Source organism: Lonchura striata, chromosome 4 (genome assembly GCF_046129695.1).
Source record: "Lonchura striata isolate bLonStr1 chromosome 4, bLonStr1.mat, whole genome shotgun sequence".
In the NCBI taxonomy this organism is placed as follows: domain Eukaryota; kingdom Metazoa; phylum Chordata; class Aves; order Passeriformes; family Estrildidae; genus Lonchura; species Lonchura striata.
This window is the reverse complement of record NC_134606.1, coordinates 22,365,116-22,381,407: the sequence shown is the minus strand read 5'-3', so window position 1 is coordinate 22,381,407 and position 16,292 is coordinate 22,365,116. Positions and strand designations below refer to the sequence as shown.

Sequence of the window (16,292 nt, the reverse complement as noted above, 5' to 3'; positions counted from 1 at the left end):
CATCACAAATATGTATTTGATTTTTCATTTATTCTCCTGCATTTTTTTTTTTCTTCTGTATTTTACATTTTCTTCAGTTAGTATTTGGGAGACACGGAGAGATGTCCTAAGTCAAAAAGCAATGCTAGCAGATTGCCATTACACAGATTCAATCAAAAACCGCAAAGGTGAGTAAGGAGGCAGAAAACAGCCAAATTACAGTATCACTTGCACTGACATTAGTCCAGTTACTTAATTTTGTTCCAGTGTTTTATGTTTTTTGCAAAAGAAGAACCATGTTTTAATCTCCATAGACTCATCAGGCAGTAACACACAGAGGAAAAAGATCACCTCTATCTTTAAAATTATCTTCCCTGAATTATTTTAAGAAAGCGAAATGGTGGTATTAAAAATTAGATACTTAGTGAGACTATAACTTAGAGTCTAAAGTAAAAACAAGTTGTGTAAGAATAAACCGTCATGAAGCCAAGCCTCACAACAACTGCTTAGGAGTTCACTGGGCCGCTGCCATTCCTTTTATAGATGAATAATGTGAAGTTCAGCTCTGAGCAGCCTCACAGAGAGCTAAGTGTTGATTATCTGAAACCAGCTTCTTCAGCACATAATCAGATCATAAACAACATGTAACAGAGTGCTGCATTCCAGGTAAGACAGCGTGATCTACTTAAGTGCATAAGCTATTTTAACTCATGAAAGTAGGTGAAGGTTGCTTAAAAGCAAAATAACTGTTAAAGCAATAGGTGGACAAAAAACCCAAAGGCCTCTGACAACAGAAGGCATCACAGTTGTAACCAAAAAGCTCAACAACAGGCCAGGTGCTATATTTCAAGAAGTGGCTCAGTACAAGGAGATGGGTTCCATCTGTCTTTGCCTTGGGGCAGATTTGGCACAGGTGAAGTCAATCAGCAGGCTCAGGTTTTGAGCAGGTGTCCCAGTCTGCTGCAACCATACAGACGCTGCAACTCTCATGGTAACACTCCTGCAGCTGCCTGGGCCAAAAGCTGTCCCTGATTGATGACACTACAGAGAAGATTTAGAAGCACCACACAGACTTGTGCATGTCTTGTGCAGCTGTGATCCTGTTTAAATCACAGGCATTATTTTTCTATTAAGTGAAAAGTTCTACCCAGTGTTTTGCCATCATAGCATTAACTGCTCTGGTAAACACAAGCACTTATTACAGGCTGTTATGACAACTTGTGTCCAGAGTCTTGGGGACAAAAAAAACCCTAACCCACACAAACAAAAACACCAGCACAAAATTTAACCCTTTAAAAATCTGAACTTCTAACCTTTCTTCATACTCCAGTTCTCCATTGGTTATGTCACAGAAATATTTTTCTTGCAAAACATCAGGCTCAAGTTTCTAGGCTTTCCCGCAAATTCTCTAAACCTCCAGTTCATATCACAGAATAAAAAAGGGGAAACTTTCAAGTATTCTGAGCATCTGCTTCACTAAAAAAAATAAACTAAAAAATGGCAGTGCTGTCTGCCAACTTCTGCTCTCCATACAGGAATTTATGTTACCCTATGATCATAAAGAACAGGTGGATGATGCACTCTACAGACAGCTCAGAGTAGCCTCACATTAGCACACCCTGGTCCTAACGAGGAACTTCAACCACTCAAATATCTGCTGTAGGAAAAACACAGCAGGGCATGGCCAATCCAGCCAGTTTCCAGAGGGCCTCAATAAGAATTTGCCAACCCAAGATACAGACATGATCAGGAAAGCTGAAGTCCACCTGGAATTGAACCTAGCAAAGGCAACAAAAGTCTTTATAGCTATGTAGATGACAGAAGATAGGCTTGGGAATGTGTGAGCCTGCTGCTGAACAAAGCACAGGACATGGAAAAATGCTGAAATACTGAATGCCCTCTTTGATTCAGACCTCTGTGAAGCCATTACATTTAGAACTGTTAGTCTTCATTTACAATAAATATAAAAGTATAATAAAGGACAGCATAACCTTAACTTGCCTTAAATCTAAACTAGCTCAGGGCATGAGTCAGATGAACTAGTGACCCGTGTTCCACTTGCCTGCCCAAACATCCATCAAGTAAGATTAAACGTATCTAAGTAAAAGAAATCATTTGATACACCAAAGAAGGATCAACACAATGACATCTGGAATTACTCTTCCAAGCTGAAAATAAGAACAGAAATTACTCATCCTCCATAATGGTTTGGCTACTTTGCATCTGCTGGTGGGGGATACCCTGCTACAGTATGGCCTTAGCCTCATGTTACTTATCTCTTTCATTTCTTGGAGTGAGTGATAAAGCAGGGCATCATACAGAAGGAAAGCTGGAGAGAATGAGTTCAGGAAGGAAACGGCACACCTCACCTGCAGTTCCAAACAGTTTATAACTAGCACATCTCAAATGTAGGACTAAAATGCCAATAATTTTTAAAGTATATAGTTTTCGACAACAGTGAATGTCAACAGCATCACACTTCTGTAGTACATAAGCACATGTCACACCAGAGGCCACTGGGGAGACACAGAGGGTGGATCATGTATGGTTTCATTTCCATTGCATTCCTACAGCAGCCAAGTACTCTCACCAAGGTGTTCAGCAGGGCTGTGCTCTTATGCTGCAACAGATTTAGTGGAGATTTAAGTTTTCCCCAGCTTCCCCCACTACTACTCACCTGACCTACAAGTAGCCTTCATAAGCTCCCTGCAGGCAATATAATTGAATCCAGCTCCACTCCTGAGCACCCACAAAGAATGTGCATTAATGCTTCAGCCCCACCCTCAGGCAGAAATTACTCAATCATGAGGCTACATCAGAACCTCTGAGAATGAGGGTGTAAGGATAAGAAACTCCACTATCTGTAATTAGTGGAAACTTACTGGAGTTATACATGAAGAAGGGAACACTCAGATCCCATGTCTGACAAATCTACTTGGAAAGAAGACTCTAATCCATAAGAAAACTCTCTCCAGGCAAGTAACCCATCCTTTAAGCACAAAGTAGAGTGAAATGCTCTCCATATTCATATGCATCTTTTCAAGTAATATCATCTCATCCTTCCCTACTTACTGCTATCCAGCAGGGAAAGTGAGCCACACATTGCCATGCTGGTACAATGGAAACAATTACAGCAGATCCTACAGAGGGAAAACAAAGACCACAATGGGGCATTACCTTTTCTTTCACTGCTACAGAGAAGCATAACAAAGAACTCCTTTCAAACAATCCTGACATTACTTAGTGTTAATTACCCATCTACGGATTTCTTCTCTAAAGTGGCTATGCTGGAAATGCAGCAACAACGAACCCAAGAGCTTTGTATTCAGGAAAAACATTGCATGGCATTGCATGCACCTCCATCAACTCTAGAGCTGAGCTAAATATGACCCAGCAACATTAACAAAACTCTCATATTAAACAGTAAAATAATCCCTCACTAATCAGATGTTATGCTCTTGCTCAATTTCTACTTATAAAGGAGTAAAACTACAGTTAATGGACTGTAGTCTATCTCCAATGCTGATGCTAAAAGCCTGACCATTCCTGGATTTCTGTACTTTCTACCACCTCCAGTGCTGTGCTTGTCTGCATGACTTTCAAGTTTCTTGTCCTCTTCTTAAAGGCTTTAATTGTTTAGTCTTCTACTCAACTGCCTTTGTCTTAACATCCTAATCTTCCTACTGTACTTCTCCCACAGACATACTTCTGTCCCCTTTTATTCTACTTATCTTAAGGTGAGCATATACACAGAACTTATTTGCAAAGCCACAAAGTACCTTCTATTTCAAATGCTCAGACCTGACTTAATTGCAGAACCCTGTCAAATACAACCCTGCTACAGATTTATACATGCAGGCACAAAGAATTTTGGCTCTTGCAGTTTACAATATTATTGTAATTAGTAATTATCACAAAAGTCTGGATGTCCAAGATTGTTGGCTAAAAATGGTTATTAACATGTAAATTCTGTGACTAAACGTATCTGGACTACTGTGATTCTTTTACAGACCTGAAGCAACTAGGAAAAAAAAAAGTTCTTACAAAAAAGAGTGCCAGCACAGGAATCTGCTGAGTTGCACAGGCTGCAAAAGTCCAATTTCTAAAATTTATTCCTTCTGAAATTGAACATAAATTGACCTAACAATCCTAAATTCTTCATCCCAACTCACTGGCTTTTAAGAAACAGCTCCTTAAGTTTGTAACAAAGGCATGTGTGCACTCCCTATCCTTTCAAGTTGGGCATCTGCAAAACAGGTAACATCAGATCACTCCTCCTGATACATACACAAACATCAATTAGCTAAAAGGCATTATATGACCATATTCAGGTCAAAGTAACAACACCCTACAAAGCACAAAGAACTTACTTAAAATGTGGAAATTGCACAAAATTTAAGTAAAAGAGGTAGGGCTTCATTTCAGATGGTAAGAACATCTGGCATTTCCATTTCCCTTTTGTTGAAACATAGGTCCACAAATGCTGATTAGATGTCTACCTAGACTGTAAAGAAGTCAAGAGAAATAACTCTTGCACACAAGGCAAGTTAAGAGACCAGGTGGAAGGCAGTTTTTGAAAGGATGGATATCTGTGTGAACCTAGAACTAAGTAGTTAAAACACACAAAAATTGTGAGTGTTGTCTCCAAAAACATGTAGACACAGCTGCAAATTTAACTAGAGACTTAATTTGCTCTTGATAATTTCAAACATGTGCAGGAATTTGATCAAACATGAAGAAAAAGTACTTGAAAAGAAAATGCCTAAGAAAATGTACTGGAGGTGATCAGTACAGATGTGTTCTCACCATAATCCTAGAAAATCACAAACACAAATAAATGCAGAAGCAAAATGAAAAATGCATTCACCAGCTGCTATCCAATGCTAAGTTTTGAAATAACTATTCCTTATTTCTGCCCTTACATATATAAACTTGGTATTCTAGATTCAGCTTGACAGGATTTCTCACTTGAATGCTTATGATTTACAATGTATTTGCCTTTTAATTTACTGGAACTGCAGCTTTATCTTGGGGGATTTAAATAAAGCTGTTTCCATATGTTTTGAGCTGTAAGCTTGAGACCACGGATTTGGAACTGTACAACGTTCTGCTATTGGGCAGACTGGCATAAATCCCATGTGTGGTGTATATTCACATAATACCTCCAGAGTTCTTCAGCTGGACACCTCCTATGAGTCAAGTGAGCATACTGTTTTCCAACATTATGGAGACTAGAGTCGACATTCAAGAGGTGAAGGACAGGTCAGCATTTTGTCCTCAGTAGTTCACAGTAAGTTTTTGTTAAATCTTATTCATTTTACTCAATCATGAGTCAGTGTCTCACATTACTCTCAAACAGAAGGGATGAACAATTTTAATGCTTCTACTTTTTCAGCAAAGACACAACTGGTTAGGAACTGGTAAGGACATACAGACTAAGCCAAATCTCACCCACTGCCTGACATACATACCCAGTTCCTGTCTCACGCCATGCAGCAGCAAGCCTGCATGTCACAGAGGTGCAAAGACTGTGCCTTTCCCCCACTCTCTAAACCTGCCTGCCTGGCTTTGTGAATTACAGAGCTAGGAAAAGGTTTCCACAGGGTCCTGTTGTTAGAGATACGATCCATATGGAGGTTCCACACTACCCTCTCCTCTTTCTGAGAAAGGAGGTATCTCTGCTTTGCAGTCACATAGGTCTCAACTCAGGAAAACAGAAATTTGAGAGGTCTGAGTGCAGGATTAGATAAAGTTCACAGTGACTCATGAGTGAAATACTAGCCCTAGTGACATCAACAGAAAAGCTCTCACTGACTTGAGGGTCAAGATTTCACCCATATCCCAAACTAAAGTGTTTTTTAAGCTGATGAAATTTGGGCCCTGATCCTGTAGGCTATGTACACACCTTTCATTTCACATATTGAGCATCTCAAATTTTATCAAGCGATTAACATAAAATAAAATAAGTGAGTAAGTTTTAATGAGATCTCATCTCTAATTTTAAGTACAACCTTAAGGTTTTACAGTATAGTGAAAGGATTCAAACAGCACAAAAGCAACTCCAAGGATGCTTGCTTTGGTTCTTTTTACTTACTTTTGTCTGATCATCAGCCTTAAATACATAGCAGATACTTTGCTGATTTGCTGCTTCATCCTTTATCAGACAAGCAAAATAGCTTGGATCGTGGCTATTGTGAATCAGTTTGTGGACCTGCTGTGGCTTGTATTCAAATAAACTTGAACAAATTAAAGGATCCCACTGCTGGGTTTCCCCTGTGTCTGGCTCACATCGCAAACTGGCTGGTGAAACACAAAGTCGAATTTGGCTGACGCTGGGTTCTTCTTTGGAAGACTTTGCACTGAGCAACTGGATCTCGGCCACAATCCAAGGCAGCATTGACATAGTGGTTAGGGAATGCACTGGGAGAGAACCCACGAGCTGGAGACTGAAACTTGCTGAGAAATCACTAGGTGTTTGACACTTTTTAACTTTGAAAGTTATTGGCTCCATTTTACAGTCCTTTAGGGAACCTGAACTAATTAACCGATATTTCAGCGCCGTGGAATGACATTATCTGGATGCTGGATGGCTCCTTTGATTAAGGAACAGAAGAGCTCTGAAAGAAAAAGAAAGAGTTATGTAGGTGCTTAAACTCTATGAAAAACCAACTCTCATTAACACAAATAATTAATAGCTTAGTATCAGAAGAGAGCTACCATGGCCCATGTAGCAAGTTCCCCCTCTTTACACTGGGTCTTACTACTTCAGGTCCAACAAACATAATTGTAATAAATACATCGTTTGGAAAAGAGTTACTCTTGATTTAAAATTTGTTTTATGACCATAGCTCAACTATATAATGAGTAACTAAATTACAATGAACATTTTTTCTAGCTCTTGTCTGTTTCATGGGTAGGCACATGTAGATCATATGGGCCTATTTCAATCCTGTTATCACAGGAAGAACTCAGCTGAGCTATTCTGACCTTCATGACAGTTGAAGTCACTGCCTGCTAAGGCACCTTTACATCTGAGGAAGAAAAAAAAGTTAGCTTGACAACTTTCTTGTCCATAGGTGGATGACTTTTAATCTGGCTACTAACATAGAGTTGTTTCCTTAGGTATAGTTTGACAGTAATTATTGGTTGTAACCAAACAGATTTTTTCAATAAATAACACCCTAGAAATTATTGTCATATAAAAATGCTAGCAGCAGAGTGATCGCTGAAAATCCTGTCAGGTAGCAGCCACAAGCAACAATCCTTACAGCATTCTGGGAAGAACCAGATGATGATTGCAATTCATGGTTGCATTTTAACACTGGTCAGCCAGACAGAAATAGTTAAATGTTAACCAGACTGACATTGTATCATTTGTATTTCTTAAAATACCAAATGGAATATACCAAGTTACTCACAACCCTTTTGTAACCCTGTTATACCCAGCATCTGCTACCACTACTGTTATGTATTAGTACTTTTAGTAATGAAATCCAATAATTGCATTTCTTTATGAATTCAATTTCACAAAATGGAGTCCATGAAAACACTTAGATTGGCATTTGTTATACTATCCTGTTTTAACTCCTCTTTAATTGCCCGTAGTTTCAGCTGTTACATTACATTGTGTGAGACTGATGCCAGGCTGACAGGCCTATAATTGCCTGTGTTTAAATACCAGGACACTAGTTTACCATCAGTCCTATGAGAGTTTCCCATGATAAAACCTATTAAAAACAACATAAATAGTACCAAGATATCCTTAAGTAACATTTTAATTACATTTGGACAAGTTTTGAATAAGTGCCATCTCTTTACTGTAATAACAGTATTTCTTGTCTTTGTTCATCTATCAATATGATCAAAACCAGCACTATTTTTCTCATGAGTTTCCATTGAACTTCATCCTTCTTTTACTCTTGTAATAATATTTTCAGAATGAGTTTCTAACAGTCTTTCACCTTGTTGAAAATGAAAGGAAATTTCAGGGTTAAAAAAGCCCCAAAAATTTCAGGATTTAAATTAATTTTGAGCTGTTTAAAATGCAACCAATCTGTAAATGTCCCAATGGGAAACAATGTTTCTGCAGTAACTGGCAAACTGTAAAAACAAGAGAACTTCATAAATCATCTTTAAGCACATTTACTTCTTTAAAATTTTCATCATTTGACAAATGAACACAGTGGCAGCACTGCAAGTTCCATGAATAGCAAATTTAGCAAGAGTGCAAGTTTTCAAGATACTATTCAATGAATTCACTAACTCTAAGGACTGAACAGTATATAAAAAACCCAAAGTTGCTACTCTGTAATACTTGAACAAACATTCTACTGCTGGAATGTATTTAATATAAATGTGATGCTTCTTGGCATTCTTTTGGCATCATTTTTTTAAAAAAATAAACACCTTGCAAAATCAACAGTATAAATACTCCAACGTCTGCATTTGTTATTTCCAAAGAAAAACACTACTAAATTAAACCAGTTAAATAGAAGTTAAAATGTTAGGATTTTCCCTTAATGTTTAGGAGAGGCTAAAAGTGCAGTTTCTCAGAGCACAAATTTAGCAGCATCGTAAAGTCTCCTTATCTAACCCATATCATTCGTTATGTTACTGCTCTGCATGTTCCATTTCCCTTTCCCAGCCATTCTTTCTTTGTTTTCCCCTCCTGTCACTTACTGTAAACAAATCCCACCAGAAATTATGCCAATTTCAAGCGACTGGTGTTAATTTCCTTCAAGTTTCCACCAAGGACTAGGTTTTACTTCAAGACTATGGAGTATTTATGTATATGCTTAATTTAGACCTAAAAATAGTTTTGTTCTTCTCAACAGGCCTATTCCCAGCCATAAATTCAAGCACACATTACAGCCAAAGAGTAGCCATGCTCTCAGCCCATCTATGTCTGCCCTGACCCCACTGCTTAGAATTTTAGTACCTTTACCCATCTCTGGTTGCCACCTTTCAGTTCATCCCTCTGAAATTTGGCTCTGCAGGTGCCATGGGAGTTTACCATACACATTAGTACAGAAGGCTCAAACAAGTTTCCTCTTTCTCCCAAGTGTCTGATTAACTCATGCTCATTAAATGTTTATTTCACCTCTAATCTAAGAGGAAATAGAAAAGATACAAAAATACAGCTGTCCACTAGTTTCCTTCTACCTCAACTTTGATGTTCCTTTGGCAGCTCTAAGCGCCATTCAGCTTCATTACTCTGGGCTTGCTTAGTACACTGGGTGTCACCAGTTGTTCTCCCAGTGCTCACAGACATAACTGGGACAGTTCCTCTCTCTCCTCTCCACCAGCATCTTTTGAAGGGTGTTGGTTACCCTTGCACTCAAAACTGAGAACAGCTTGAGTGGCACTCCTCAGCTGACAGCTTTGCTACTAAGATACAGTTTATAGAGAATATGAATCTTACTGTTCTTACTGTTTAGCCTGCTTTGATTCAGCTGTATTTGCTCCATCAGCATAAAAACAGCCAGTTGAATTGTAACGCATAAGATATTTACACAAACCACATTAATATATCTATCCCTGACTTCTGTACTAGGGAACACCAGACTGACTCATTAATGTGGAAGATACGCATGAGAACATATGTGTGCCCTTTCTCCTCAGCTTCTCTTTTGCTCTGATCAATGCAGCCACTTCTCACAAGTGGGGAGCAGGCTTAGAAAGCATGCAACACTACCCTGATGGTCCTGTTCTAGCAAAATCTAATATTGTGGTTTTTAAAACCCTAACCTAATTTAAATATATATATAAATTCGTCTCTTGCTCTCTAAAATCAAGTTACATTCTCACTGTGTTATGCCACCAAGTTAAAATGGATCCCTTCAGAAGTCAGGGTGATGGTAAGACAGCATGAAAGGGAGAGCTACACAAATTATTATTTCTGCCATTCTGGACCCCATGTGAAGGTACATGTCTAAGCAGCATTGTGTCATGCAGTACATTACACAAAATGCACGCTCTCTCAAGAGAGCAAAGACTATATCACAAGGGCAAGGGATTGGCTCCAGGTACCAGTAGGTTAGATGGGGTCAGGTAAGCTTTTAGGAAGGTGAATCTTGTGAGGTTATTGTGTTAGTAACCTGGGAAGATGAGGCACTGAAAATCAGGTTTGTGCACCTGGAGGAACACCAGGCTCTGGGATAGACTCCAACTGACACAGAAAAAAGATAATGAGAGGAGAGAGAATGTTCTAAACCAAAAAAACACCCCACTCCCCAAAAAAAAACAAAAGCCAGAAACTTTGACAGTGGTGAAGTGTTATCCTTGTTTTGTCCTTTCTTCTCAACCAGACTAAATTCAATAGAGACATGCAGCCAAAAGTTTTAAACTATTGTTCAGCACATTGGTAACTGTAGACTTAAGCTACCCTTCACTCTCCTCCAGTTCCTTTCCTGCTTTGGTAGCAGTTGGAGTGCTGGGACTCACAGCAGAGCTCACGAGCTTGGAAGATGCGTCACACAAAGAAGCAGTCGGGGCTTTCACACAGCAATGAATAAATGAGGGGTTTGACCTGGGAGTTGAACAGCAAGATGCCATCTTCCTCGACCTTTGCAGTTCTGAGAGACATCTCTGTGCAGTTACTCCACATCAGGCTCGGGACATGACAACACCTTTAGTTTATGTAAGTGTCTGCAAGTCAGTTTTCCTCCCCTTCAAGAAACTAAGCAAAAAAAGCAACCATAAAGCAAGCTCTTATGAAAAACAGCTGGTCTCAAATAGCACAAATTTGTTCAGCTCTTCTCTGCATGGCATTAGCACTGAACCCTGTTGACAAATGGAACCAGAGGCACTGGTACTGACTGCACTTCACCACTGATTATTTTAGCAGAAATATCATACTACTTAAGGATTATGAGGAACCCTGGCCTGCAACCAGAATTCTGGAACACTAGCCAGAACTAAATACCACTTGTCTCCCTCTCTTTCTGATCCCTAACTGAAATTTACATTGTCTTTGCTCAAGCTGACAGATTTCTATATCCACCTGGCAGGATATATAGAAAAACACAAATGAGAATATATATTAAGTATGTCATGACATGGTCACTGCTGAGAACAGTGTTCAAAAATTGTTTTTATTAAATTCAAATAGACACTTGGAAGCACAACACACCCCTCTTGTTGCAAGGATATTCTTTTTATCTTATAGCTAATTATCTGCTGTTTGCCTCTGAAGCTATGGTTTGCTGTGGCCAAAAGCATGCACAAGTCCAGAAACCAATTTGCCTCAGAAATTAGTTTAAATTTCCATTATTTTTTCATTAAATGCTGACTTTAAAAGACTTAATGCTTAAATGCTGTTAGCAACTCCAGACTGGGTGCTGAATAACATAAACATATACTGATTCCAGTAATAAACACACCTAAAATATTTACCAGTACAGCCAGCATTTACATCACACCTCAAGTTTTATAAATACGCTATTAATAAAAAATTGAAACAAAATGGTAGTATGTTCTTGATTACAAATATACATATTTATAATCAACTATTAAATGAAGAAAATAGCTGACAGCTCCTGCCCTTAACACCTGTTGCTACTTCCTTAATCAAGTCCATGGAAATCAGTATGCTGATGATTGAAGTCTTCTGGCTCAGCCTCATACAGACCTGAACAAAATATTGAGCTGTTCTACGAATATAATGCACTAAAAAAAAAAAACAAAAAAAAAAACAAAAAAACAACTTTGTAAAAGAAAGCTTGCTAGGTAAATTATATTATGAATACCATTCATTTTTATTGAATTGCATATCCACAGCCAAAATGCCTGCATTCAACTTTGCAGTTAACCAAATTAAAGTGAGAAAAGTGTCAAGTCATCCACATATCACTGAATGTGTTTCCTTCCATCCTGTCATTTATCTCACCTGCAAACATTGCTACTTTTGCGTATCACCTATGATTTTCAGCGTTCCTATATAACCCGTGACAAATTTCTATTTCAGCACTTACAAGTGTTAAAAGTATAGTCATATGCATCAGCCCAGAGGTACTCGCTATTCAGAAAATGCGTAATTTATTAATTTTGACCTACAACGTTCCATTCAATCTCTGGGCTTAACGCAGACACAAATCCCCCCATCTGCACTATTAAAGGTTCCTGCAGCAGATCTGCTATGCTAGCCTCTCTCCCAAATAAAACACAGCACACAAAGGCCTCAATCTTTTCAAACTGCGCTATAAATAACCACATTCGTTTCATACCTCTCGTGAACGCAGTTTCAAGAGCTCATTCCCTTGTTGACTTGGCGAATTTAAAGGGCCATAGGAACACTGCGCCGCCGTGGGCACACGGAAAGTTACAATTCGGCCGTGCCGCGGCAGGAAAGATCCCTTCTCCCCGGGGAAGAGCGCTCGGCTGCTCCGAGCGGGGTCTGGGAGGAGTTGCACCCACCTATTTTGCATAGATGGGCGAGGAAACGGCAGAGAAGCGAGAAAAAGGACTTGAGGCACTTCGGGTCGCCGACAGATTAAAATGCAAGCAGGTCTTTCGGTTATTCTGACAAGGAGCCAACTCTGCCAGAACAGCGGCACCGGCGCCCCCGTCCCCGGTCCCGCGGCCGGAGCCGCGCCTTCGGCGGGAGCGCCGTGAGGAGCGGCGCGGGACCGCCGGCAGCGCGCGGCCCGGCCCCGCCCGCCGGCGCCGGAGCCCGCTGCCCCTCGCAGCGCGGGTGCGGCCACGGGCCGCCCGCGGCGGGTGCCGCTCTTCTCCCCACACCTCTTCACTTCCTCTGCGCCGAGAGCTGCTCTTCCTCCTTCCCCCACCCTCCCGAAACGCTGCTCGGCCCCGCCGGCGCCGCTCCCACAGTGGGGCACGGCGGGTGCCACCGCCGCCCCCCGACAGGCCTGGGGCTGGGGGTGCCGGGCGCCGCTTACCGCCGCAGGATGTGCTCGCCGCAGGGAAGTGTCCTGGGCGGGCAGCGGCCGCGGGCACCTCCCGCGCGGGGAGGCGGGCGGGGCCGGTAACGGGCGCCGGGCCGGGCCGGGCTGGGCCAGGGGATGCCCGCCTGCCCCCGCCCGCCGCCTCCTTGTGCTGCCCGCCTGCCCCCGCCCGCCGCCTCCTTGTGCTGCCCGCCCGCCCCCGCCCGCCGCCTCCTTGTGCTGCCCGCCCGCCCCTGCCCGCCGCCTCCTTGTGCTGCCCGCCGCCTCCCGCTCTGCCCGCCGCCTCCTTGTGCTGCCCGCCCGCCCCTGCCCGCCGCCTCCTTGTGCTGCCCGCCCGCCCCTGCCCGCCGCCTCCCGCTCTGCCCGCCGCCCCGCCCGCCCCTACCTGCCGGCGGACGGGACGAGGAGGGAGCCGCGCCGCACGCCCGGCTGGGCCGCTCGCCAGCGAGGGCGAATATAGCAACAGCCGGAGGGTCCCAGCCCCGCGGGGGGAGCGGATGGCACGGGCGCCCGGCAGAGACGGCGGGCGGCTGAAGCCTCCTCTCCTCGCCCGTGAAGTTCCTCTCGAAGAGCATTTCGGCGACGCTGCCCTGTGTGTCTAGCACAGCCTCTGCTCTCCGCGGAAAACGTGTCGTTGTCGCCTTGCGGTAGTGAGCCTGGGCGGATGGCGGGGTCAGCTGAAGCGGCGAGCGAAGCTTTCTCACAACGCTGGAGCGAACCCGGCTGGCGAGCTCTGGAGTCCCCGCTCGGCTGTGGGCCCAACCCTGGACGCAGGGCAGCCTTTTGGGAGTTTACCTGAGTTACCTCGACGGCTTCCTCAAAGAAACCACACTTGCATATGCATAAAATCATTGTAAGAGTAGGTATCAGTTGGTCTTCAGTTGCCAATGGATCCGGAGACTTAATTATACTTCTCTGCAAGTGGAGAAGATTAAGGCATCCTACATCCCCGTTGTGCAAACCACTAATGCACTCAATTAATTTTCAATTTCAACTGCTATTTCTTGGCAGTAAGACCACTGATTTTCTTACTTTTAATCCTGCGCACATTAAGTCAAGCAGTTAAATGCAAGCACAATATTGCCCCCGATTATGAAAAACAAGTCCGATTTTGGTACCCAAGCACATCCCCTACTTGTAAAGTGTAAATACACATGTAGATACAAAGTCCATTGTGTCTTCATGACCTTTGGCATCAAGGTGTACTTCCTGGTACAGTAAATTACCACTTTGCTGATATGTGAATTCAGATATGTAAGTTCATCCGAAGAGCTTGTTCCCAGTCTGTGCCCAGGTCATGGTTAGCTGCTTCCACTTCAGACATGGGAATTGGTACGAGTGCCCCTTGCTTTTCAGTGACATCTTTACAGTCCTTGGAAAGAGGAATGCCATTTCCTTGCGATCAGTGCCTGTCTTAGTTTTTAAAACATCACAGCTAAGGACAATGCTCTTACTCCAGTTATTACCCAATATCAGTACCTGAGTCAATGCCTTTTTGCTCATTTTGAGCCTGTCTGAGCATTATATGCCTCTGGTTGCCATGCTTTAGCAGAAGGTGAACTGCAGTTCCCATCCAGACAGCTCCAGCATGGCCGCGGAGGCTCATGCATTCCCAAATTATCAGCCAATGATCTTAGGAAGACTTTATTTACTGCTTCACTGTTGCCTTTCAAAAAAATGTTATGAAACAGAGAAGGACCCTACAAGACTATTTCTTGCTTTCTGGAAAATCCTTGAACAACAACAGAAGGCAATACTAGAGCATCACAATTAGAAATACTTTCTTCTTTCTCATCTTTGATACTGGGAAGGAAATCAGCCTCAGAATGTTCAGCCTGCCTGCAATGAATGTTACCTAATCATCACCTTTCAGGCTACTTTGGACAGCACTCATTCTCTGCTTCCTGATGAAACTGCGACTTACATAGGGGCAATAAAAAAGAACCACAATGAGGGTTTTATGTTCCAGTTCCTAAAAATTAAGCACTTTTATGTTTTCCAGGGACTGGGATCCCAGTATTGATGTGAAAGCTATGGGCACCAGACTTTCTAATAATTTTCTATTTTCTGAAAGAGTAGATCTCTGTTCTTTTTTCCTTCACAGGTTAGACTTTTCTTTACAGTAACCTATTAACTAAAGCATATACCATTGCATTAACTTCCTCAGACTGAGGAGGAAAATCAAACTGTACTTTCCACATTATGCATACATGATGTAGAAATAGCAGCAGTTTAACCATTTTCTCTTTGCCCAATCACATTCTTAAAAAAAAAAAAAAAATGCAAGGAAAACCTCACCACTGCCTTTTGTACAGAACCTGAATATACAGGCTTGTATGAAGAACTCTGTGAGAACATGTGGGTAATGAAGCTTCTTTTGTAAATAAGGACCAGAAGTATCTACTCACTTGGTCCCAGTTGGGGTAGGACTGTAGATCAATATAAATTTAGGCTGAATGTGCCAGGCCATGAGTGAGGGCAGAACTTGGTGCTGTACACTTTGAAGTACCACAAGGCAAACAGGAAGTTTCCACCCAAGATGCTTTCAGAGTTCAAGTTGCTCCACAGCTGGGCAGCAGCTGAGCAGTAATGTTTTTGGATTGTGAATTTGAATGCAGGCACCTATATTGAGTTTCAGTTGCCTTATAAGCTTCTGTGCTTTTCCCTCTATGTCACCTATAATGATGATTTTCTATTATTATACAAAACAGTCTTTTTTTGTGACTTCTGTCATGTTATTAAGGGATGTTACTGTTTTGCAGTGCTTTGACTTAGGGAGCTCTGGATGAAGTACTACATTCTTATCCAATGACATTGTATCTCCAGATGCTATTTATATATAACCTCAATTCATAAACAAAATTAGCATCACTGTTATTATAGCACATTTACCTACTGCATATGCTGTAGGACTACATACCAGTGACATTAATTACTGATTATCTTTGTAGAAAAGAGGCTTTCCATTATCACTGATGAGTAGTCAAGGAGTTGAGCTACTGTTACAGATCCTGCCTGCTGCTGTCTCTGTATTTTTGAGCATTTCAGATGTCATGATTAATCCTCTCTTTCATTCCCATACATATTTTTGAAAATGACTTACCAGTGTTTATTGTATTTTAAATTTGTCCTTTTTGTTTGGAAGCTGCTCTTTCTATGCAATCATCTATATTAGAGTTCATTTAGGTGGGTGTTAGTATATAATTGGAGAGTGTCTCGTCCCATTACTCATAATGTTCTGATGGTGCATGACCTCATTTCGGTTACCTGGCAATTGCTATACAGCAGAGTGATGTTGGCTTCTACTTGGAAGCTGATCAGAAATACTAACACCATGATGAATGTATATCTTATATACATAAAAAATGTACTGGAGAGGAAAGCAATTCAGGTTAATTACTTTTGATTAGT

At 41.7% G+C, this 16,292-nt stretch overlaps 1 protein-coding gene across 7 annotated transcripts in view; it reads right to left on the bottom strand.

Moving 5' to 3' along the window:
• The window catches only part of TBC1D1 (TBC1 domain family member 1), a 98,551-nt gene extending 85,229 nt beyond the window's left edge, over window positions 1-13,322 (bottom strand). For 3 of the 7 annotated variants that reach the window (XM_031504561.2, XM_077782797.1, XM_077782802.1), the window contains exons 1-2: window positions 12,204-12,375; window positions 6,074-6,596 (exon numbers count right to left, since the gene is read on the bottom strand). In XM_031504561.2, coding sequence (XP_031360421.2) covers window positions 6,074-6,490 — 417 coding nt within the window. In that variant the 5' untranslated portion in view covers window positions 6,491-6,596; window positions 12,204-12,375. The other 4 variants (XM_077782798.1, XM_077782801.1, XM_077782799.1 and 1 more) reach the window with 4 other exon arrangements.
• Window positions 13,323-16,292: the final 2,970 nt, after the last annotated feature.